The sequence below is a fragment of the Bombus vosnesenskii genome, unplaced genomic scaffold, assembly GCF_011952255.1.
Source record: "Bombus vosnesenskii isolate JDL3184/JDL3185 unplaced genomic scaffold, Bvos_JDL3184-5_v1.1 scf7180000013272, whole genome shotgun sequence".
Taxonomy (NCBI): domain Eukaryota; kingdom Metazoa; phylum Arthropoda; class Insecta; order Hymenoptera; family Apidae; genus Bombus; species Bombus vosnesenskii.
In genome coordinates this window covers 3,408,604-3,435,560 of record NW_022882930.1, presented here as the reverse complement: position 1 = coordinate 3,435,560, position 26,957 = coordinate 3,408,604, and the positions used below count along the sequence as shown (strand labels likewise).

The 26,957-nt window shown below is 39.0% G+C and overlaps 1 protein-coding gene across 1 annotated transcript in view; it reads left to right on the top strand.

Annotated features, from left to right (window-relative positions):
* The window catches only part of LOC117231425 (voltage-dependent T-type calcium channel subunit alpha-1G), a 108,515-nt gene that overhangs the window by 56,698 nt on the left and 24,860 nt on the right, over positions 1 to 26,957 (top strand). The window contains 12 exon segments of the mRNA XM_033489861.1: positions 216 to 308; positions 794 to 972; positions 4,280 to 4,346; positions 4,348 to 4,453; positions 6,515 to 6,858; positions 7,545 to 7,705; positions 7,707 to 7,767; positions 7,862 to 7,991; positions 10,472 to 10,773; positions 15,627 to 15,778; positions 16,196 to 16,399; positions 19,520 to 19,640. Coding sequence (XP_033345752.1) covers positions 216 to 308; positions 794 to 972; positions 4,280 to 4,346; positions 4,348 to 4,453; positions 6,515 to 6,858; positions 7,545 to 7,705; positions 7,707 to 7,767; positions 7,862 to 7,991; positions 10,472 to 10,773; positions 15,627 to 15,778; positions 16,196 to 16,399; positions 19,520 to 19,640 — 1,920 coding nt within the window.

The following is a 26,957-nucleotide window of genomic DNA, read 5'->3' as shown; positions in this document are numbered from 1 at the left end:
TGAAATGTAAATTCGCAGAGACACTCGCAGTCTGTTCGTTAGCGAATCTTGTAGCGACTCGTAATTTCATTTATTCTGTACTAAAAAGCTAACTGATTTAAGAAAATCTTTTGTTCGACGATCTACGATATATAATGCACCTCAACGTAATTTCTCCACGGAGATTTCAACTGCTTGGACGAGAAAAATTGACAAAGTAAATGATATCGTCATAGGTAATCAGTCTGGAGGGATGGACAGACATAATGTATTACGTACAGGATGCTCATTCTTTTTGGGACTGGATATACTTCGTCCTTTTAATCGTGGTACGTTTAATTACTTCATGCACGATATTTACAAAAAGTATTGGCACGTAGCCTTATTTCCCGATGGGCCATCTTTTCATCAACCTCTACATTTCATTGTCACAGTGTCGAATTCTAGCATACGCAAAATCCCATAATAAATACAATGGTGTGCCGGTATTTCTTTTAAACACCGTATATATCGAATATAAAATATTCTTCATTTCTTTAATTTACTTCGTTCCTTTTAAATGCTGTTTGATGGAAACCTAAAAGGAAACAAAGATTCGTTTACTTCTTACTCCGCGATACGGAATGTTCTTCTGATTAAATAGAGATAAGTAGAGGGAAGTAGGAACCTTTTTCTACGGATTCAAAGATCGCACGATGTTTCGCAACGGGAAGAGAAACGTTTCTTTGCTGTTAACGAGCGAAAGAAAAAAAAAAAAGAAAAAGGAAAAAAAGAAAAGAGGAAATGGTGCAAGTTGAACAAATTTGGGTTACAGATTGGTTCCTTCTTCATGATTAATCTCTGCTTAGTCGTGATAGCGACGCAATTCTCAGAGACGAAAAAGCGGGAGATGGAAAGAATGCGACTGGAGCGTGCACGTTTTCATTCTACATCAACGCTTGCGTCGTCGACGAATACCTCAGAACCGACTACATGTTACGCTGAAATTGTTAAGTGAGTATTTAAGCGACTTTACGGGAAAAGCGTATTAACTTTTTCCCCTCTATCTCTCTGTCTCTCTCGCTCTCGCTGTTCTCGGCATTAAAGAAATAAAAAAAAGGAAATTTAAAGCCGAGGCACGAAAGTACAAAGTTCAAGCACAACTTGATATAACCTGGATAGCGATATATGGTATACATGTACATTGAAAATCATAGCGATGTAAGCGAAGATCCTGAGGATCAGAGTTTAGTCACGTATTTCAACGCTTAAAAGTATCAGCACTTATATTTTCATAATTAATTAAGTTGCAACTCCGTTAACTGGAACACGGAGCATCGTTTTATGAAATATAATAATGTCATTACGATGTTCTCGGTTCTTTACATAATAATGAATAAAGGTTTTTACGAAAGTTTATTTATTACGTAATTGTCGAATTTGATTTTTGTCTTTTCCATTACGTTTTCTTTTTATCGTTCCATATAAGAAGATACGTATTGATTTTCGTCCGTTTAACTTTATATTTTTCGGCGCGCACGATATAGAAAAAGCTTTGTATTTTCATTTTCAATTTGTATCAATTTTCTAGTTTCAGTTACGGAAAACACGACTGTGGTAAACGTATCGTTTATTTTTGATCGATGCAACGGTATTTTAAATGGATGTCGCAAAATTGACGTGTAGATTTTAGTTAGATTTCATTCGAACGTAAAATAGAGATATTGGACAATTTTTTCAACTTCTCTTTTCCACCTACGTAATCGTTTCTTCTCTCGTTATTATTTTTCACCGCTACCTAAGAGGCCTAAAAGAAAGATCGCTTTTCCATGTACGAAATAACGTTCACGAATTTTCCAATTACAATAGATCGAACGAATTGCAAACGAAAAGCCTGTAGAACAGTGAAATTTATTTTTTACCCAGTTCGATACTTTGCGTCGCACGTTATTCAAACGTACCATCGCCTATTTACATACATCGTATTTATACAGGGTGGTTGACAACTGGTGGCACAAGCGGAAAGGGGATGATTCTACGCGAAAAAAGAAGTCGAAAATATAGAATAACAATTTTTCGTTTGACGCTTTGTTTTCGAGAAAATCCACCTTGAATTTTCGCTCGGTACGCGCGCGGTACGTTATACCGGATCTCACTGTAGATCGTTGTCTCGATGGAAAAATTAAAAAAAAAAAAATTTTTATTCTACATTTTCGACTTCTTTTTTCGCGTAGAATCACCCCCTTTCCGCTTGTACCACCAGTTACCAACTACCCTGTATATTTATTAATAATAATAGATACACGAGGTATTATCGTAATGCGCGTAACAGACATAAATATTGAACAAATAATATTACGAATTACAATCAAGACGAGGTACGCGTTACTCTGAGAATCAAATTCGATATTAATAAAAGTTCGATAAAATCGAAGATAGGCAATTTAGAAATATCAACTCGAGCGTATCGCACGCGTGTGTGATCGAGTGTTTTAAAGATTTACATATTGATTAAACTTCCTTCGAAATTCGTAGAAATTTATACACTTCTATATCTGGAAGAATAAAAGGGATGCTACTACTTTTATTCCCTCAGGAGTAACTTGGCCGCTGTATCACATACGTCATAGAAAAAGCTGTAGAAAAGTTTCAGGATATAAAGCAAAAGTTTCCTCGCTTTTTCTAATAATTTCCAAGCAAACCATATTGTTCGCTTTTTGATGGTTCTATTATCACACACTTTTTGACTTTATTAGATTTCTCGGTGAGAAATTGAAAATTCTTGATATATCGTTAAGTTGTATATCAAGGTGTGTTCCATTAGACTACCACTTTAAATAACGAACATCCTCGAGGAAACAGTTTCGCCACTACGCTGTTTATTTTTCATTTTCGATCGTTTTATCTTGAACATAAAGACGACCATCGTATTATTTTATTGAGCAGAAAGATCGCACAATAACTCTATTAAGGTTGTCGAGGAGAAGTAATCAAAGAGTCTTACAATATTGTGAAAGCCTACATTGGTCCTGCGCTTCAAGAATAAAGGGTTCTCATTTAGAATAGTTCTATTATCCTACTACTCATTTTTTATTCTTTTTCTATTTTCTCACCGAACAGGGTTACAATTCTATCGGACAATTACGTCAAATTTTTGCGGAAGAAGTAACTGCAAACTCTCTCGTAATATCATCGAATTCATCGGTTTCCTCGATTGAGCCATCGCATTTAAAAAAGAAGGATTCTCGTTTAAAGTATACCATGCAGAAAGGCGAACAATAGTTTTATTAAATTCTTGGAAGAACGATGATTGGAAAACTGTGACAAAGCATACGTTAAACGAAGCAAAACACTGGCCAGTTAGTCTTTTGTTTTAAAAACGAATAATTCTCGTTCTACACTTTGACTGCCACGCTGAAATCACGTGTTTCGCTGAGGACGCCAAGGGAGTATTTTTATTATTCGAAGCGTACAATGGCAGAATAATAATAAATCGACGATGTGAGACAACGTTCTTCCCCAATGGACCGTTTACCTTATTGGTGGTCACGGGTGACCACCGTGGCACCTTGGTAACAGTCGATAGCGACGTATTATAACGAGGCTTCGTTTATTTCAACAAACCATTCGCATTCGTTATTTCGTCGTAAGCAAAACGTGCAGAATATATTGTTGAAACGTGTAGAAGATATTAGTAAATGGTATTTGCTCGTTCTATATATAATAGTAAGGTATGTGCACACTTCTAACTTCAATTATACGATTATAAAGCAGCATTTACGATTATTTTCTAAGCTGTGTTTATAATAATATTCGTAGATTACCCTTCAAAGCTATGGATGCAAACGCAGTACACCGTTAGATGCAAGATTTGTTCTCTTTTTTTTTATTAATATTCTAATAAAAACGTTTAATCGTTCAATGGGGCACATTTTGTTCCAGAGTATCTTCTATTTATCGGTTATATTCGAAATGCCCTAACTGTGAATTTTCATAGAATTTTTACAATTGTAAGAAATGGAAGCGCTCCGGTCATATCTGACCAACGGTGGCAGTCAAAGTGTTAAAACAATTCCATTCCATAATACGATTATTCGTTTCTTGTTCTTCAATATCCTATTTTATTATCTTACCACGCGGAAAGACCAACGATTGTCTTACGGAATTTTTGGAGAAGAAACGATCGTAAACCGTGACAGTGTCACGTTAAACGAAGCGAAATAGCGCTCCATCGGTTCTCCGCTCGAGAAACGAAGGAATTGCCATTTGAAATTGTCTTTTGGTTGTTCCATTCTGCTATAATCGTACCGCATCTTCTCAGATATATTGCACACCTGTGGCGAAGAGGAAAGAGAAGGTTAATGAAGAGGTACCGAGTGTATTTATACAAAGACAGCAGAAACGCGCGAGCAGAATTTACTTAAGGAACAGCAACAACATGGACACCCGTATCGAGCAGGTGCACCCGGCCCTGATTCGAATAGATTACCCGGAGGTAAGAGAGTTGTATTTCCTAAGTGAGGATTAATCCCCTGCAACGTTTGATTTTCATTGTAATTTACGAGCTTCTCTGCAAACTGCAACATCTTTTCGACGTTTCCGTTTCATTTCGCCTATATGTTCTCCCTTGGAAACGAATGCCCGTGTAGTTTGCCATTTTTCTGAAAGAAACGAAGATTTAATCGTCTTCGAAACGATCCAGGCGTCACGTGCTTTTCTTCCCTGTCGAACGTGGTTCGTTCACGGAGGAATCTTTCGAGCCAGTAAAGTTGATAAATTCCGAAGAGATTCGTAAATTTGTTTCTTTCGAAGAAGATTAATTCGACAAACGGAGGGATTCGTAAATCTTACGAGAGCAAAATTAATTTCAATAGAAAGGAAATTGACTCATCTGTTGAAAAGGAAATGAATTTTGGAGAGAAGGAAATTTCGTTGATTTTGTAAAATCGCTTTCGTGAATTTTGTTCAAATTTCGTTCTCGTAATTTCTTTTTTTAAAATGTAAAACTCTCCGTTCCGAGCGATTGTATTTCTTGACGAAAATACGGGATGCCTCCTCGTGTTTATTGACAGAAGCTTGGCGAATTTACAAAACTCGGTAAAGGTAGCAGGAAACTTTTTAATAAACGTGAATGGGCGAACCAATCGTTCTCGAGGTATTCAATTATTACGTTTAACTCGATAATTCTGTTCGTTCTTATCACGAAATAATCGATATCTCGATAAACTGGAATATCGGCCAACGATATCCGCATAGAATGTACTTACGAGAGACGTTTAAATCGTCGGTGGTTCGTTTCACTGCAAGCACGAGAGCGTTTTTTTAGAGATGAACGTACGCGATCAGAGATTCCTGGAATATCTGGCGCTGTTCCGCGCGATTGCTTGAGAATATCACTTAAACTGACGCTATTATTGCGGGAATAATAGAAGATCTCAGACGATGGAGTGTGTGTTGGGAACAATGCTACAGTGATCGTAGGTTCCAGGAAGAGTGGCTGTTCTATTGTATCGAGTGCGGAGGAAGTGCGTAGGCCTCGGATTTTACATGTTCATTAAGAAATTATGTATCTCGTAAACGATTTGTTTATACGTCTGTGTTTATTAACACACTGCTGCCTCTTTCATTCTGTTTTATCAATTTGATAGAATAGCTCCTCCGATAGTTTTTCAAATTATAGCTTTTATTACGGTACCATGTATGTTACACGCGATAGTTTTAAAATCTATAAACGTCTACAAACGTACAAATAATCATATTCTTTTTAATTTTGTTTTAATAAAAACGAATGAAACGGCAGACGATTTTCCTCTAACGTTCTTTTAATCTTTTCGTGTTCGACGTTCGTTGCGCATAACATTGCACTCGGCAAACGATCAACTAAAAGAGCAATAAGCTCGTCTTTTTCGGTCAATTTGCCTCGATATTTTATTACCTTGCGAAAGAATCGGAAGAAATACGTTTTCGTTATCAACGATCGACAAAACTATTAGATTGTCAGTAATGTTTCTTTCGTTTTATAAGGAAATAATAGACGCGCAATGCTCTTTATGTTATATTAGTTTACTGAATCGTGCACTAATATCATGCGATAATCATGCAATGATAGAAATAGAACGAAATGGATCACACCTAATTCGATAAAATAATGTAAAACAAAAATCGTTGTTCGTCTATTATCACCTTGTGAAAGGAAAGAAACCTTTCGAACAAGCTGATATATTTTTTCCTCAAACGTAAAAAAACATTCGACCCTGTGGAATTTAATACGCTCGACAAAATATACGTTTCGAAACATCTGGTTCCAATTAAAAATTTTACAAGTAGATATGCCGCGGATAATTATTGACTCTCGCACAAAGACCCATGAAGCGACTTGGTATCGAGTATTCTTTAAGGTCTTTCATTTTTATCGACTTCCATGCAATTAATACTTGCTCGACAGTTTTTCCACGGGACACGATATATCGATTCCCATTTAACATAATTGATATCGTTGAATTTCATACGACCCACTTTAATATTGTTACCATGCACGTTATTATACGTTCGTCAGATAGGAGAATCCATCATGGTAGATGTCCTCGGTTGTTGGCGGCCCTGGAATACGCGGAACAGCAACAACAGCAGCAACAGCAGGGGGTTGCTAGCGGCGGAGGGTCGCTCACTGATTTTCCCGCGAACAGTCCTCCGACGCAGACTGCGATTCTCGCGACTGCTCTCAGTAACAACGGCGGCAGCAATGGAAATTTGGCGATTGCACCTCGCGCCAGTCCTGAGATCTCCGAGGCTGACGTCTCTTCGAACGTGTGCCATCGTATGGCACTGCACAGGACTTCCTCCGTTTCCTGCAATGGAAGCGACAATGTCTTTTCCAACGCGACTGAAGCGAGTATTCAGGTATGCTCCGTCCACGTCATTTAGTATTTTGGTTTCTGATGTTGAAACACGTTCAAGGTAATCGTAGAAAGATTCTACATATTTCAATATTATTTTGTCTTTCGTTAATGCGTCTCTCGGAAGTTAAACTGATCAACTTTGCTCTCCATTCGTTTCTTTCTGACAACGTTGTAGTATTCGTTTCAGTTGCGATGGTTAACACCCAAGAAACAAACGACTTGCTTCTGTCGGTTTATTTGTGACAAGACTATGATCGAGGAAATTTAAGAAACGACGCTTGTAGCGATATCGCTTTTCGGTATTTTCTAATTCGCAAAGTCGATCAGTGTAACTTGAGAACGACTGAAATTAATATTTGAACGAGAAGTACTACGTTAGAGTTGTAGAGTTTCAAATTAGTCTTTTTTACTTAATCGTCGATAATCTTTCACGAATAAAAAAAAAAGTACACGCAGACTCTTCTTCCTCTTCTTTTTATTTGCGAGTTATCATTTTAGCGATATTCGTATTTCACGATACTAAAGTTTCGCGCAACAGCCTTTCCAAGTCAACAAACCCATCAAAATCTATCCCCTAAGGTCTTCTAAATGCGAAGGATTAAACACGTTTCGAAACTCATTAGTAATCGGTAGACGATGCAAAATTTCTGAATTTAATTCCCCGTTGAAATTGAACTACGCCCTCAGACGAACAACGCGCTGCTAAGTCCGCCTTGCACGAACTATCGTAGAAGGAGCAGCGTGATGTTCAGCGACGTGGTGTTGTTGCACGGCAACAACAACGTCGGAAACGCGTTGCAGGCCGGCTCGACGACGGTGTCACCCGGCGAACGGAACGTATCTCCTGCGAAAAATGACGCAGACCGGTGACGGGAATGTTTGGTCGAGCCCACTGCCAGACCACATACAGGTTACATTCCACTGCGAGCGCATGTGGCCGGAATTTCACCTGCTCGTGTCCGTTGCATTCGCGTAATTTGTCATGTGAACATGTGTCACCGTAGATGCAGGCTGAATTTGGTGGAAACGAAGCCATGACTTGTCAAGAATTACTGGCGTTAAGCGGTGCTTTGAGCGCCGCGCTACCAACCGGTCAGCTGGCGTTGGATTCTTTTCTCAATTCGCTTACCAAAGGTATATTATCTTTTACTCTTTTTCCTCTTCGCTATATTTCAATCTATATTTTTGGAGAACATACCTGCACCTTGTTGTTCCTAGTTTGTAGCTCTTGCAATTGAGAGGCTGGATGAGAAAATGGTATATGAATGGAATTTGAGAATATCGTGGGTAACGTTTGATTTTGCCGAAGAGTTTTAACACGTTGACTGGCACGCGTGTTTTCAAAGAAATCTCCGTCAGGCCACGCGTACAGCAGTACCGAGCGTTCTCTGCTAGGTGCTCCCATCGATATTTTGGTAATGCTAGTCGCTCGTGCGGTGGTCTCAAGAATCATCTTTCGTTTCGTTTGTTCGCAACGTTAAAACCACTAGCTGTTGTTGAATATAACGAAGGAAAGTGTGGTATAGATTATTCCGACCAAATGGTTTCTTATGCCACTACGATTAGAAAAGGAATCAAATGGTACGGAAAACTTACCATTCGATTCTTTCTGGGAATTTCTGTTGTAAACGCTTTGACGGTTTACAAAATTGCGACAAGGAAGAATATAGATATTAGAATATTTAGACGATTATTAGTTGCAAAATTATTAGGGTTGTCTGAAAATACAAAAACTCCTTGTCTTCGACGGAGTCGGCATAATATCGTCGTTCGGGAAAACGATTCCGGAAGAAGCATTAGACGCGCGTGCAAACTATGTTATGCAAATGGAAGACGTCGAATGGACCGAACAAAGGCACGAAAGAATTTGAAGAAAACAACAACTTATCGTCCAAATTGTCCCGACCAACCTTAGCTATGTATAGAATGCTTTAAAGTTTTACATTCTAAGTAATTTTTGTAATAAACCATTTCCGTATTTTTATTTTATAACAATTCAAAAGTTTTATTATTATGGAATATTTTTCAAATACCTACAACGATCCTTAGCAAGTGGCCCGACCAGAAACTTTGCTGACACCCGAATACGGGTGTCGTGGCAGTCAACGTGTTAAGAAAGGAATATATTACTATACTTGGTAGTATTAGGTTGTCCGAAAAGTTTCTTTCGTTTTATAAGGAAATAATAGACGCACAGTGTTTTTTGTTTTATATTAATTTATTGAATTATGCACGAACGTAGTAGAAATAGGACGAAATGAATCATACTTAATTCGATAAAGCAATATAGAACAGAAATTGTTGTTCATCTATTGTTGCGAATTATCGACTAAAGAGCAACCGGTCAGGTCAAACCGCTCGGTCGATATCGCGTACCTCGAATGAATTAACGCTCAAGGTTTAATAGATCGAGTGTTAGAGTAATCTAGCACTGTATTTGCACTTGTTGTATAAAAGTAACGTTTGATATTAGGAACACGGCGGTGGTAAGATCTTGTCGAGAGCAAAGTATTTCACCCGTACGGATGTCTGATGATGAACTGTCCTCCTACGTTGCTGATTCTCCCTACCAGCCGTTGGGTTTCGTCTGTCCATCGTGCCCTTCCGGCTGATCTTTTCCCGGGGTATTTTACCTGACGTCGGAGTCATTAGGTTTACAGCTTCGGGAGGACATGTAATTCGGAATTTCCTAAAGAAGGGAATGGACCTGTCCGTGCCATAAACGGATGGCCACTCAAAATTCCGAACGTCTATTATCATCTTATGAACGAAAGCAACTTTTCGAACAACCTAATATACAGGGTGGTTGGTAACTGGCGGTACAAGCGGAAAGGGGGTGATTCTACGCGAAAAAAGAAGTCGAAAATTAAAAATAAATATTTTTTTTTTTTTTAATTTTTCCATCGAGACAACGATCTACAGTGAGGTCCGGTATAACTAGACGCGATAAAGTGCACGCGTACCGAGCGAACATTCAAAGTCGATTTTCTCGAAAACAAAGCCTCGAACGAAAAATTTGTATTCTATATTTTCCACTTCTTTTTTCACGTAGAATCACCCCCTTTTCGCTTGTACCACCAGTTACCAACCACCCTGTGTAACTTCGAAGCATGATGTTTCCAGCTACTGTATCTCGAAATACGGTACTCGGACCATTGATAATTTCAAGCGAGACGTTTCGAAATGCGGTGTTTCGAATGGCAAGTACTTCGAATTACGGTATTTTGAGGCTTGGAATCAGGAAATATGATACTTGGAAATAGAGTATTTCAAAGTACAGTAGCCTGAAACGCGATATTTCCAAGTACAAAATTTCAAAAGTACTGTATTTCAAAGTGCAGTATTTCCAAGTGCGATATTCGGGATTTCGTGGTACAATGTGTCAAAGTATAGCGTTTCGTACCACAGTGTTTCTCACTACGTGTAATATCAATTCGTTAACAATGCCTTTGAGCTCTGCCTTTAGACGAATCTACGCCGTGCATTTAAATTACCTTTCACCTACGACAAAGAGCAAATCAAAGGAAATATACCACGTGCGATTGAAATCAACAGAGAACGCAGTATTCCATTTGACGATCGCGCGTATGTATATAGAGAAACGTTTATTTTAGGAATAACGGATCGACGCATTACCCTGGAGGATCGTACGCAGTGGTTAGCGTCCGACATTGATAATTGCTCGTGTTGCTGTGAACTCCAGGGCACTGATCAATGGCCAGACGAAGGTGACAAATGGGCAAAAACCTCCCGCGCTAGAAGAGTGTTGAGAACTTGCGGCAACCGTTGTGTTTGCGCGATACGGTGCATAAGACGGTCGATTAAGAAGCTGGTCGAGCACAAATATTTTCAACAGGGTATCTTATTGGCGATTTTGATCAATACTCTGAGCATGGGGATAGAATATCATAACCAGGTCAGTGTTTTTATCTCGTATCGTGACATATTCGGTATTCGTGTCAGAAGTGTACAGTTAGTCGATGGAAGCGATATGACGAGGCTAGAGAAACGAAAACACGAAGTCGTCATGCCGATTGACACCACCGTATTTCACGTAATCCTGCACGTTTTATTAGATCACGTACGTTGAATTTCATATTCGAAGCCGAAGCTGCCAAACAGTCACTCGGCGATTGATACTTCAAATTTCTGCATTACGCGTATGAATCGCGCGAGAAATAGCGATTTCTGCTATTCGTTCAACCTCTTCTCCTCTTCGCGTTGTATAAAAATGTCTTTATGTGTATCGCAAAAGAAGAAATAATTCTAATTGCAAATGAATACGATTCTGGAAATGTATGTAAAGTCTGACCGATTTCTGTGATTTTATCACAGATACGCATATATCGCTTCGATCAGTTGTGTATCTCTTTACTTGTTAATAATTACTTGTTAATACACGATTCTCGTTTATGTACCACTCGTTACAAGAAATAAACGTTCCAATTATAGTGACATAAATATAATCGACGGTGATACAGATATTTTACTCGTCTGCCTGTATCTTGTTATTTTTAATTTTTTAAATATCTACATTGTTATTTATGTTGCATCGTATCGATGGTACAACGATTATCGTTTGCATAGAGTAAACGAACCTCTTGTCTCAGGTGTCTTCGATCACGAACAACTTCTCGAGATTCTTTCTCGTCTTCGATAGTTTTCTAGTTCATAGTTTCCGTTGTGATAGTTACCTTGTATAAGTATGCGTATGCAATGTACATTAATGACGCTTTTCAATCGCAGCCACCTGTTAAACTCGTAGACGAAGTTTGTTGAATTATCGAACATTCTGTACATTCTCTCATTATACACACGATGACATAACGCGATACAATAACGTCACACGACATACTTAATAATTCAATTTCATTTTTATTTATGCTCTTTCAATTTTCATCGTTCGTACAATAAAACTGGTCAATTTTCCTTTCGCCTTTTCACATCCCCCCGCACATTCAGTCGCTCGCTTATTCAGCCAATCTTTCCAGACGTTCCCACAAAATATTCGATTACAGTGGTTGATATTGGGTGAAAAAGGAAGCTTTCTGTTTATCTTTCAATCAGAGCAGAGATTGGCTTATCGCAGACACTGTAATATACAATTTCCAGATAGCTGGCTATTCAAGCTGACACGAGTAGAATCCTTGAATTGTGCGCCACGCTCTCCGCGAGCCTGTATAAATAATTATTCGCGAATCTAACGAAACAATTAGTTAATCCCTTGTTGCGTTTTCGGTAAACATTGGATCTTCTTGAAAATCGTGTCATTTTTCATGGTTTGACATTCTTATCGTCGCTTTGTCAACACGCAATTTTTCTGGAAAAATGGGTCCAAATATAATAGCAGATTTCGAGTCAAATTATTATGAGTTACTGAATATTATTGATTGCAAATTTTAATAAATATAAAAAAAAATTATTATGAAAGGGGGTTCCGCAAGGCAGCGTCTTAGGACCAATACTATACACGCTATACACGTCCAACATACCAACAACTACCAATAGCAAAATACTGACATTCGCGGACGACACAGCTGTATTAGTCAGGCACACTAACCCTGTAACAGCAGTCACATTACTACAAGAACATATCACAAAAATAGAAAAGTGGCTACAAGTTAAACAAATTAAAGCAAAGCCCGTTAAATGCAACCATACTACATTCACACTGCGAAAACAGATACCACCAAACATCTTTCTGAACGGCACGCACATAATACAAACAAGGCAAGTCAAATACTTAGGACTCCACTTAGATATGTAGGAGGTGGGGTGGTTCGAGCTAGCTGAAAAGGGAATGAGTTTCGTCCCGGGACTAGTGGTGGACTCGTCAGTAAGGCTATGCCCGGTAGTCCCTGCCTTAGACGTAGAGAGAGTCTCGCTAGGTGCGGTATTTGTATCGTGTGCCCGTATATTCGACCGCTAGCGAGATAGACAGACTCGTTGTCGTCGTAGCTCTCTGGTGTTGGCGGTTGGTACCCGCGGATCGCCCGGGGGGTGTTGCGCCGCGTTGATGCCTCAACCTATCGGCGTCCTGTTGATACCGATCCGCCACAGATACACAACTCACATGGAAACAGCATATGAAATCAATAATAGACAAAATACAGACAGCAAGGCGACAAATGCATTGGCTAACAAGTGGAAAATCCAAATTAAGCATAGAAAATAAATGAAAAATGTGCAAAACGATCATAAAAGCAATCTGGACGTGCGGAATATCACTATGGGGAACAGCAGCAATGAGCCATATAAGCAAAATAGAGACTTGGTTCGGAAAGTGAGGGAAATGGACGTCGCTGTTACTTGGCTAATTTTGTGTTGGTGGTTGGAAAAGGATGCTAACCGCCCTTGAGAGAAAGTTGCTAGCGGGAAGCATGATGTGTGAGAAAAGCAGATTTCCCGTATCTTCCCGTAGTAGATTTAGGAACTGTTAAGACACAGACTATTTGCCCCTTTGGAGAGACTTAGATAAATAAATCCTAAAATTTAAAGCGGGTGTTTAGGCTAGCTGAAAATATTCTGTGAGGATGTACCGACATCTGACAATCATCTTTTTTTTTTTTTTAAATTTATTAAAATTACAATCGATTCTCGCATTGAGAATTTTCAGTAATTTTTCTGGCGTGGCGCAGTGACATGGCTGATTATTTATAATAAGTTAATACTTATTATAGACTCAGGTATAGCTGACACCAAAATCCAGCTAAGGCAACGACTTTTCACTAAAAGTTTATCCAATTCGCTATATTTTGTTTCACGTAGACTCTTTTTAAAGGAAACCGCCTCGATTAACTCGCTTATTTCTTTTCGATAGCGTTGATTACGACACAAAATCTTTAATCGCTTCAATCGTTCCTTTCGCGTTATCTTCGGATTTGAAACGTCTGTTTTTGTATAGAAGGTGATCATAAAAGGTGAAATCATCCGATTGTGTTTAAAAGACGACTCACAAATTCTCTAGCGCGGCGATACAACTCGTGAAGTACCTTTCTTTTTTTATTTTTTTTTTTGCTATTCGTAAAAAGCGAAATGCCGTCAATCCGGTTTATCTATCGACGAAATTTATTTGCCAACTTTTAACCGTAATCTATCGAACGACCAGCGTACTTACGTTATCTTCATACGACGATAAGAGCATAATAAAAATCACATCACTTCAATATTCAAAATAAAGATCAGAAATAACGTTTGAGGGCGGAGTAAATAAAATTCGACGGTAATACACAAGATACAGAAAGATTTTATAGGTATAGGTGCAGGATTTTATTAAATTCGTTTATGTAAGAAACTTTATATCTCGCTGTAATGCATGTATGAACCATAAATATTTTATAGCAGAATGTAAAATTTATTGATCGCTGTTTTTACAGTAAAATAAAATTACATCATGAAGATTGATGGAACCTATATATAAAGGTCTTAAAGCAAACGCGAGAAGCTGTAGTTTTGGTGAAGATTTGCATGCGCTGTTATATGAAATGAATCCTTAAACAGCTCTTTCATGATGTAGCTCGTTTATGGTTTTTCCTTGTTCGCAGATTAGTTAGAAACGCTGCAATAAATAGAGTTCTGACCTAAATCTCACATAACGCGTTACGGGGTCGTTTAAAACGAACCAGAAGCGAAAAGCAGGATAAAGAAGGAAATCAGCTTTTTAAAGTACCGTAAAGAGGATGGTGAGAAACGTGGAACGAGTTTATTCAAAAAATCACGCGACATCATTTTTCAAACGATTCCATCGACAGAGATTGAAAGATCTATAAAATATCGATTACTGCAATTGCAATTACTGTAATTATATACCTTACAAAAAAAAAATTAATAAAAATGTAAACTTTGAATTTAAAAGTTTAGAAACCTTACGCGCTTGAGGTCGACAGTTATTTCGATACAGTAGAAGAATATTGAAATTATTTTATCGAAATAAACATTCACAAACAATACAGAGATCCGTCAAATTTGTTCATAGGAACAAAATACGTTTTTAATTAGATTTCCAGGACGATCTTTTGCTTCTTGAACCGTCATAGAGGGAGTGTCGTGATTGGCGAATGTAGCGATCGGCTGCTAGTGTCATCGTGGAAATCGTCGTGTCAGTGTTACTGACACGTAATAGTGTCCATCCAAAACCTTAGGTGGCTAACAACCTACCTTTGTTTGCGCCATAATCTCTGAAACCTGTCACTTGTACCTATTCGCACATATGTACATACATGTACATACACGCTCACTTGGAATTTCTATTTGCACACGTCAGAGAATAAATATTGTAATATACAGGGTGTTCTGTAACCGACGCATAAGGGAGACTACACACCGAGATAGAAATAAAATGTTCCCGAGAAAGCGAACTTTGACAGAATTCTGAGTGAGACAAGGGGTTCATCGTGATTTCATAGCGAAAATACATATATACAGGGTGGTTGGTAACTGGTGGTACAAGCGGAAAGGGGATGATTCTACGCGAAAAAAGAAGTCGGAAATATAGAATACAAATTTTTCGTTCGAGATTTTGTTTTCGAGAAAATCGACTTTGAATTTTCGGTCGGTACGCATGCGGTACGTTATACCGGACCTCGCTGTAGATCGTTGTCTCGATGGAAAAATGAAAAAAAAAGAAAATGTTTATTCTACATTTTCGACTTCTTTTTTCGCGTAGAATCACCTCCTTCCCGCTTGTACCACCAGTTACCAACCACCCTGTATATATATACATATGCATCGAAAAGGTGGTATCCTTTTTTCCTGTTTATCGGTCGACAGCCGGAGCAATTGACCATAGTGGTCGAGATAAGCAATATCGTATTTTCGGCCGTCTTTGCCGTGGAAATGTTGCTGAAGATCATCGCGGAGGGTCCGTTCGGTTACATAAGCAACGGATTCAACGTTTTCGACGGAGTCGTCGTGGTGCTCAGGTATGCGAATAAAACAATCATTTACGCGAATCAACACTTTGACGTTTTTCTAAAAAAAAAATGTCGAACAAACACGTATCTCTGAAAGTTAGAAAATTTGATAAATTTACCGATAGACAAGACATTGATTCCATAAAAATACGTCGATTACGAACTTTTCCCAAATTTCGCTGCGAATATTCCTTATAAACCAATACTCGTGACATCGGTGGAATTCAAAGCAAAAATTTAGAAGAGAAGACTCGAGTTTTTCGTATTAACTTAAAATATAAAGAAACTCAAACATACCTATTCATTAGAATCGAACGGATAATTCCAAAGGTTCGAGCATTCGAATGGTCTGTTAATGTAAGAGTTACGCGTTATATCGCACGACAATGTATATGCAAAAGGAGGAATTTTCTGTTGAACGTCTAGCGTGGTGGAGATTTGTCAAGCGTTCGTTGAGGAGAGGAGCGGAAGTTCCGGGCTGAGCGTGTTGAGGACCTTCCGGCTACTGAGAATCCTCAAGCTCGTGCGTTTCCTACCGAACCTCCGGCGACAGCTGTTCGTGATGCTGCGCACCATGGATAACGTTGCCGTATTCTTTTCCCTTTTAGTACTTTTCATCTTTATATTCAGGTAAGTTGTTCCCTTTCCCTTTAGGCAACCAGTGCCCGGGAATCGTGCTCGCGGTTGTCGGCCACGTCGTCGTCGGTCTTTAAAAATCGTCGAGATGCACGTTTCCAGGATCGCGGTTCGCGTCGGCCATCATCGTCGCGATCACCACGCGGACAGTTATCAATCGTCGGATCGCAAACGCGTTTCGTGTTCACGGACACGGATTTAACGTTGCGCGTTATTCCGTTCAGATAATCACCTCATCAGCATAACGTTTGCATGACAGCCAAAGCGAATTGAAAGATCACTGGATTATCGATGGACTATCACGAATTGTGGAGAGACTAAAGAAACAGAGCTAAGTTAAGTGTCAACGAGACCGTGTTTCGATCGAATCCTCGCTCGATGGCGCGACGTGCAACGATAAGGCGAATTTATATTCGCACGCTTCGTATTCGCGTCACGGTTGATTCGTCCGTGGTGAAAGGGAAAGATGGCAGCCAGGATATTTATATCAAATCGTTGAATTTGTTTCGGTGGTTTTCAAACTGACGATCGAGATAACGAGCGAATTTAGGTTTTTGCGGAAGAACGGCATAAAATAGTTCTAGACGAACCATCGTCATTCGGTTCGTCGAAAGTAGAGATATATCGACTGAGATTGATCTATCGTACTAGATCTACGTCGTTCACCGGTCGTGGTATTTTACGAATACGATTGTTACGCCTTTCACCGTGCGACGAGCGATCCGCGATGCAAGTCTAAGAGCGTAGAGTCTAAATTCGCGTTTATCGCGTTCCTTCAGATATTCCTTCGGCGACGTTGTTCATCGTAGAGAAACGCGTTCGTTTCGTTTGATTGATTCGAGGGTCTCGTTGACATTTATTGTCTTTTGAGAACAGCTTCTTGTCCGCTTCCGAGCTTCCACAGGAGCTGGGGCTTGTATGTCACTGCTCTTCGAACACGAAGTGTATTAGGTGACTATGTCTTCCGTTTTATACTCCTTTTGTCTTTTCTCTTCTTTATGCGCTTTTTTTATCTTCTCTCACGGCATATGGATCGCCGCGTAAATTGCATCTCACGTATTATAGATGAAACCGAGTCGCAGCAGTTCTCTCGTTTTACATTATTTACCACACTGTTGCGTTTGCGACTGCAGCGTTTTCTGACGTTGTAATGGTAATGAACGATGGGTGTTTGTTGGCACGTGTCTACGAGGAGTGTCTTGTTGGCCCTTTCTCATGGCTTGAGGCATCGAACGTGTATATTATTATTATATACTGTTTCTTTTCTCATTTGTTTATTTATTTTTCTACCATTTTTTTATTATTATTATTAGAGGACACCTATTATACATATGAATATCGATATGAATATAGATGTATACATATATATATATACATACACGTATATGAATATATATATATGTATATATATTTTCATGTGTGCATGGTGCTTTTCATCTAGCGACGAGTATGAGAGCTATATGTATATATATATATACTACTACCTATTAATTATTCGTGTATTCGTACGTCTTCTTTCTTATTCTATTGCCCCGTTCTTCTTCCTTTTTTTAATGCTATGTACTCTCTAAGTGCCTACAAAGTGCGCCTCGGTGTGGTCATCGATATTAGACAGCTTGCGAATGGATAAATATGTATCTCTTTCGGTTATTTGATTATGCTGCGAACACGGCCTCTCGCTATCCCCGCGGGTTTGACACGCGTCTCGAGATCATCCGACGGTCGATCGATCGTTCGTCGCAATCGCCACCGGCTTCGTGTTATTTTTGTTGCCATCGTCAGTCCGTTTGATGTTTGATCTCATTATCCAGGGACTCAGGTGTGCGTCATTTTTTTAAACTGAGGAAATTTTTGAAATACTTTGATTCTTCGAACTACGTGCCATCATAGGATATTCTATTTCTTTTACGTTTCTTTTCTTTTTTTTGTCCACGCTTTTGTTTTTCGATCTTTCGGCGAGAAACGCGCAGGCGATCAGATGGTATTCACTATCGGCCAGAAGCATGAGCCTCGTTGCTAGTTTTCATGGCAGACTGTTGACAAGCTGTGTGTGTTATTAAATGTGGCAAATTAATTTCCTTCGTAGCAACTACCGCTGCAGCATTACGGGTCGGTGAGTCGAGTTTCGATCTGTTCGAAGGCGACTTTCGAAATGTTGCGACATTAGGCGTGGAGATGATTCTATCCTTTTCAATTATTCTATTTTTACTTATTATATTCTCTATAGGTTTATTGTTGTTATTATTATTATTATTATTATTACTTTAGAAATCATTCACGGGAAGGAACTGAAACTTACATAGGTTATTCTTCGACAATCGTTTATTTCGAAAGAACATGAATTGGAAGCGCGATTCCTAATTCTTATTTATAAAACACTTTCGCCAAGGTTCTATACTTTTGGCTGGTAGTATATACCACTGTCGAGATAGTTCCAAATCGCAGGATCAATAAACGGAACTATCTTTAAATCTTTAAGCAAACATATTAAAACCTATCAGGATAATAAAATGCCTAAGTAAAGTCAATAGCCATAAATTATAAATACAGATATACGAGTATCAACTATAACCCATTCGAAAAGATTTGGCTCTTTTTTAAAGTAGATTTCTGCCGGCTTTCACGCAAACAGAATTACCCACGCGATATTCGTTTGGACGAATTGATATTAATTTTGACGTTAGTCTGCGTTAGCATACGCGCTGTAACGTAGGACGAGCGCACCGTCATCAGACTTTCTATACGATTACTTGTTAAGTGACTCGATTTACCGTAGTCGAGAGAAGCTTCTCTATTTTTTCTCCAAACTAAATTTGTTTTCTTCCTCTATCAACCTTGCTACCCCTTCCCGTCATTATTTCCTCTGTCCCTCTCTATCTCTCTCTCTCTCTATCTCTCTCTTTCTATTCCTCTCTCTCTCTCTCTGTCTCTCTTTCTCTCTCTCACTCTCACTCTCTCTCTATTCCTCTCTCTCTCTGTCTCTCTCTGTCTCTCTTTACATCCCCACGTTCTTACTTCACTTCTTTTTTCTCTTCCCTACACAACTATCTGTCTATTTATCTACCTATATATTTACGGATAAGGAAGTACATTGCACGTTTCGTTGTGTTGTAGTATTCTCGGGATGAACCTGTTTGGTTGCAAATTCTGTGAAACGATGAAAGGCAGCTCTGACGTCGAGTGTGATAGGAAAAACTTTGACTCGTTACTCTGGGCTATTGTGACGGTGTTTCAGGTACCTACAAAGGATACTTTTCCACGTATCTCTCGAGGGCTTTATTTTCCTCTATATAGTGTATATTATATATTATATATATTATAATTATATTATATATATATATTTATTCGTATATATACGTATTAACGTTACATACACATGCAACCACGTATGCTAAGTTACCTCGATATATGTATATATGTGCACATATATATATACATATATGCCCTTATATACAATACATATATACGTACGACATATACAATATATCGTCACATTCGTCATTGAACGGCCGAAAGACGTCATCTGCTACGTTTATGATTATCGCGAGGCCTTAAGGTAACGTATGAGAGATACATACATGAAACGAAAATTATATACTCTATAATGGCATGCAGAGCCGTATCGAGGTAGGAGGAGGAGGAGGAGGAGGAGGAGGAGGTGGAGGAGGAGGAGGAGGAGGAGGAGGAGGCCACGGATCATTCGAACGACCGTACCTGAGATGATGTTTCTTCGCTTTTTCTTTATTCGTCTTAATCCGCAGTCGCTGCTTAGCGAGAGTAAAGAAGTGCGTTTTTCTTTTTGTTTTTAAAAATGCGCCTCGCGGCTCTCACAATTGCCATCGCAGCGCGTCGAGCTGGCCCTCGGACATGCTTACGCTGCTTCCGATTCTTTAGCGTTGTCTTGCTTCCGCCAGATTCGCCGTTTCTGCGCACGGTTTCTATTCGTTCTTTGCGCGAATCTTTTCGCCGAAATTCAATTGTATTAAAAAACAGGGTTCTTTTTCGACCTGTTCGTCCTTTGTCGTCGCTGCCAGAAGATCGTTTTGCGTCTAATGCTGGTAATGGTAAAGGGTAAGTGACCCTTTGCCTTCGGCCTGCGTCGTTCATTTGCTACTTCGGATCGTACAATGACAATGTCAGAGACGTCGTTTGGCACCGAGAGACTTTAGTAAATTTTTGTTATCAAAGGAACGTATCCTGGTCTTAAAATCGTTCAAATTGTCGATCGTTGTGTACATGGAAGTCCAACGAAGTTGGATTCTATTTACATAAACGAGGGTTTCTTTTTATTTAATCGTACGAATTAAGGGGTTGGGTTTTCGAGAATATCGGTAATTTGATCGATTGGAAGTAACGTTTGCGCAAAAAGAGGTTAACGTGTGTGGAAACGTTTAGTATTGAAAGGAGCAAATACAAAGTTAGTAGAATCTTGATGGATCTAATTTCTCTACAAACAATCGCTAAATCTCGATGATATAACACGAGAGAAAGAGAGATTCGCGTATGAGACATTTAGAAACCGTTCAAGAAACGTGCCGATATACTCGACGAACGAAAGATCTTACATCACATCTAAGAAAATATTATTCTGTTTCTCGTCGTAAAAGAAGAGCCAATAAAACCGGTCGTAGCACAAGAGTGTCCAATGACCACTGTGTCTTGCAGTTTTTCCATTCAGATATTCCACGATGCTTTCGAACAAACGATACTTTCGTCAAGAAACTACAGAACTGTGATATAAGCTCTTTGCTCGCAAGAAATAGCGATAAAGCGTCGTACGAAACAACGATTTTGCATCGAAAGCTTCGCATCTGTTATTGTTACTTGGTTGTGGTCGTCGCAAGTGCATAATATCTCTCACTTACTGTAGCCTGCTGCCACGAAATTTTTTTCACAAAATCTCTTCTCTGTGACGTGATCATCGATCGAACAAGCGACTGATACGTTTTTGACCTGTGTTTTTCTCTTTTTTTTTCCTTTTTTGCGTCCCGGTAAAAAGGTTGTTGAGAAATTTTCTCTGTTAAACCGTGAGACTGTTTGAATTGTCGCATCAGCATAGATGGAAAACGCCGACCTTTTTTCCCCCCGTATATCAGCGTTTTTTCCAGCTTTGATCGCTTTTACTTCGATTGATCGTACAAGCTCGTGCCGTGCATGTTAATTATCGTTCACATTCTATTATACGCTTTGCATGCTGGTACGTGTCCTTTCCCAAGTGATCGTTGTTGTTGTTGGTGTTGTTGTTGTTGTTGTTGCTGCTTCTCATCGCTGTTGGCCCTGTCCGTGTTTTCGATATGCACACATTTCCTTACAATATCTACATTCCATCATACGACATTCCGTTACACTGTGAAAAACGGCAATCCGGATAATATATACAATACAATGCGTAACGATGTTCGAGCAATTTTATCGCACAGGGATCTCTAACTTCAGCGCGACGCTATCTTGCACACGGTTGTTAAACTCCAAAATTCATCGCTTACGGGCAAATATATATTTTCTCCGTGTAAAGATAAACATCGATTTAAAAATTCCCTATTTAAATCAGAACCAAGCGTTTTCTCGCTTTGTTCATATCTCCCGAATCGAGTTGAAAATATTCGATGCCGAATCTAACGTGAATTTCCTTAGGTTAAAGCGCAATATGTTCCACGATATTTCCAAATAACGTCACTTTTATCGTTCGTCGATCGTAATTCGATCATAGCCTGACCGACGATAGCGCGAATAATTCAAACTTCGTATAAATTACTTAATTTTTGTTCACATTCGTATTAATTACTTGATTCTCGTATCAAAGCAAAAGTTATAACTAACCGTGATTTCTTTCTTCGCTGGAGAAGGTAAAATCACGGTTGCATCAGGGCTGAAGCTTGGCTCGCGAAATGAAACGGGCATCCAAGCCCGCGTGTCTGTATTTAAAGAAAAAGGTTGAAGCGCCAGAAGAGATAGAACGAGGGAGAAGTCGCATTAAATCTTTTGATCTCTTTCTGAATTCCGCTTGTTCCTATAACAACGGCACGTAAATGCAGGCAAAACTGTGTAAAAGTGCCCCACCCACTGCGTTAAATGGAACGACTGTCTTTTGATAGTGAAAATCTATAGGGTGATAAATTCCGAAGGAAGAATCTATAATAAAGGAAAAATAATATTGTATAGGCCCGTAGCTTACAGAATTTCTAAACAATTGACATTTTACTTGGCGAATTAGTCGTCTCGTTATGAAAGATCGCCATAGCAACGGCCGCTCTAGCGAATCTCTCGCAAATATTCGATCGATAACTAAAACGTTTCGTTTTTCTCTTACCACGTATATAGATAAATATTGTTGTGGTTACTTTTTAATTGGTTGCACGCGGAAATCTCCTTTTCCATAGGATCGACCAGTGACTCTGGCAATCTTTCACAGTGAAATTATTCGAAATATCTCGAAAATTGTTCGTCGTACAGCAACGACGAAGATTTACATTTACGCGACGGTAGGTTTATTTCCTTTTTATATGTTTCGTCGATGGAAACAAAATCGAGTAAGAATCATCGGATATTCCAACCTCTATTGCCCTGATTTAAATAACCTTTCTCCTTTGAACGTTCATTAAGAAACCTTGTGTGTCTCGTAATTAGTTGTCTTAAAAATAGACCCGAAAGAGGAGATTATTTAAGACCATTTCACAAGCAGTCCACAACTGCGGACAATTTTCATACGCGACTTGTCTCTATAATGTCACTGTAACATTCTTTAAGAAGTTACTCCTCCGTCGAGAGACAAACAAACCCATTGAACCTAATATTTAAATAGATGATTGAACTTTCGATGCTATGAAATTTCTCTTTGCTCTATCCATTGGCAGAGTACATACTCGCAGTTTAGAGTGGCGTAGAGGAGTAGCACTTCTCGGCCATCTCCGCCATAGCCAGAGGGTTAAACCACTTTTCCGCCTGTATGCCCTGTGTACAAACGAGTATGCGCAACATTCCTTTCAAAAAGGGATGTATCGCGGACGAGATTTTCCTTTTGTCGGCTCTAATACATCCAATGATAATAAAATGATAATGCGTATCAGGTTTCATCGGAAAGGGGCGCTTGAAATTTCCAAGATCGTAACTTTCGCGAAATTCCATTTCCCATTTCACGGATCTCATCTTTCCTTTCTCGCTTGTTTTCTCGTATCAATGAAACTGACAGACAGCGAATGGTTAACGTTATGAAATTTTTTAACGACGAAATTCACCGTGTTGGACGTTTCCAAGGGACGAATCTGATCTTCGTAGCTTTCCGTTTATTGCGAAATTAATCACGCGACAATGTTAAAATCGCGAACTTTTCAACCGGCGAATCTTCTCAACGTATGAAATGGCAGAAATATTTCGGATGGGCTGTCGATTAATTATTCGTCCGGCACCCAGTACATTCTTCGTTGTAACGATGCGACATAGCTAAACGTACGCGGTGTCTCGCTAAATATCCGACGAACATTCCTCGCGTGATTGGCAGGTCATTGCGAATAAAAAGTGAGTTGAATTTTTGTTTCGTTAATTGCATTGTGTCGCGAAACACTGGAGAGACATAAAAAGTATTCAAACAACGCGTATTCCCGCCACGGATTAACCGAGTTTCACGTTTCAAAAATGGATTCTTCTTCTACTTCTTGCGAAATAGCTGGGAACGTTTACTCCCATCTATCCAATCTTCTATATATCGCTTAACTCATGTGGAATCCATTTATCCATTTTCTTCGCTTTTTCTATTTCAGCCAAGTGACAAATAATGGCTTACTTTCGTCTGAAACGTCATTTATCTTGCTGTTTGTCGTCGATTACTTTCAGTAACGTCCCTTAAAACGTCACCATCGTGTCACTCCTTGACCTTCCTTTCTCTAACCGGCGATCGATTCGCATTTTTTCAGATAAATCGTTCCAACGATTCTATCGTTCCAAGGCAAACGAAGAGATATCACGAGATTTTATTTGAATTCTAAATTTCAGCCTTAGTCCTTGATCTTCGGTCAGAAATTATCCAGATATCCTGTTAAATGTTACGTAGATATTTTGCGCGTGTTTCGAAGTTCCGAATTAAGTTCAGGTATCGGGCTTAAGAAACGTAGTCGAGTTGAAAAAGTTAGCTTCAACTTTGAGGACACGGTTAAGCGGCTTAAAATAAACGATGCTTAACAACTTACTAATGCGATTAAGTTTTCTGCGCGAGGTATTGCCTACAGTTTCGCATGATTATTCTCCAGGTGCAGCGTCACAGAGTTTTCCGAAAGAAGAGGCAGCTGCGCAAGTTAGAAGCAGGGTCGAAATAAATCCGCTGAAACGAGCGAGAACGTTTCTGTTATAAGCTACGGGAAATTGTATCGCAACCTTTTCCCCGATTCTCATTAATGTCGTTTACATTGTACAATAAATTTGTCGCTCTTTCGAATTACCAAACTTCAACGACACGATATTCGATGACTCGTAACGATTCACATCGTCGTGCAAAACGCAATAATTCTCCTAGTTGATTCAGAAATCATTTGTCAGACGTAGAAGAAGAATAATGAACTTAGCGAACCTTACGGCGATTTATCAATTGCCTGAATGTTATCAAAACAGTTTCAGCTGAAATTTGAACCTGATTTGTGAGATCATTCGTACGACGTAACGATAAATGCAAAGAACAATAAATAGACTGGATAATATGAAATCGGTTAAATCGATGACTGGAACGCGATCGATATAATATCGTATAAGATTTAATTTTATCAAACGTAATTGGCCAGGTGGTTATAATATTTCCTTATGAGCAAATAATTTATAATCAACGATTCAAAGTGCGTTAAAATACTTTCCATTAAAAGACGAGCCGATCAAAGACCGCGTTTAAAGCGAAGAAGCATTTAGGGATTATTCTTTAACGTGGGGGGGCATCAAGTCCATGAATCAAGCAAACTTTTATGACTACACAACGAAAGGCTAGCTCGTTATTCGGGAGAATTATGCGTGCCGATTTATCGAATCAATTCTTTCTTCCTGCTCTCGTGGGAGCAATTTCGACTGTTACGCGCCAACAATCGAGCGCGAAATATTTTTAACCGGTACATCGAGAAGGATGGCAAGTATTCATTCGGTAAAATAAATCCTCCGAAACGGCCGGCAAGTAGCCGTAAATTAAAAGAACACAGCGGCGCGGATCGAAAATCTGCGAGCCCCGAGTTAATGTTGAACAGTTGGAGCTCCCTGTGCCATGATATTAAAAAAATAACGTGTATGTATGCGATCTATAAATAACGTGGTCGGATGAAAATGATCTTTAGCAATGATACACGTTCTTAGAGACGCGAGGAGTAAGCGCGCGAGTAATCGGAGACGCGATAAAAGCGAGAAACAAAAAAAGAAAAAAAAAGAAAAAAACGAAGAAAAAAAGAAAGAAGAAAAAAGGAAGACGTTCTATTACCGTCACAGGTTCCGTCACGCCATGAATTTTTTAACAGTGTAGCAACGTCTCGAGCCTTCCGCGTCATTTTTCTCTCAGTCAGTACTTACATTACATATCGGTGTCATTGACGTTCGTAATTTCTCTACACGTGTTTGTTTATCCGACTTCGATTCTTCGGTTGCGCATTTTGTATCTCTAATTCATTCGATTGTATTCACACTGTTTCTGTCATACTTACTCTGACTGTCTTTTCTCTCTGTCTCTATCTGTCTCTATCTTGTTCGACTTTTCACTTTGTGTTCCAAAAAGGAAAAAAAAAATGAATAAAAAATAAAAAAAAAAAATCGAACATCCGACGAACCTGGAGGAGGGAAGGGGGGCAAAGAAAGAAACGATACGTCGCGCGAACACGAGATATAAACACGTAAAGCAGAGTCTCAATGTGTGTCGGATTAAAAATCGTCGCGTGACACGTCCGTTGAACCGAATGAACAGCAGATTGTTTCAAACGAGAGGGAGAAACAAAAAAGAAGAAGAAGAAAAGAACAAATAGAAATTAACACGTTAGAGAGAAAAGAGAAGAAAAAAAAAAAAGAAAGAAAAGAAAATAAGAGGTACAACCGTCTGCCACATGTAATTTGCGTACGATTTCCGTACTATTAATATCTCTCCGTTTAGCCGCTGTAGATAGACACCTTTATTTACCCGATACCCAAATACCCGTGCCATTCAGAATTCCAGGTAGACTTATTAATTTAGAGACATATATATGAGATACGTAACAACAATATTACAGATACTTGCTAATACCGATAGCTAGTGTGTACTTGTGCAACCAGCCGCTAAAAGTTCGTTTCAGATTTTTAACCTTACTTATATTTAGAAATTATTATTACATTATATTATATATTATATACATATATATATATATATATTTACGCTTTGCCGTTTTATTTTATCTTTCTCCTTTTTTCTTTTTTTTTTTTTTTTTGGTTTTCTCCGTTTTCTTTCTCTCCTGGTTTTTTTTTGTCCGAATAAACGTCAACCGTGACATTCTGCAACGACAGGTACATATATTTCGCCGCGGCTCTATTAGTTTCACTTTTCGTCATGTTGCAACCGACGTAA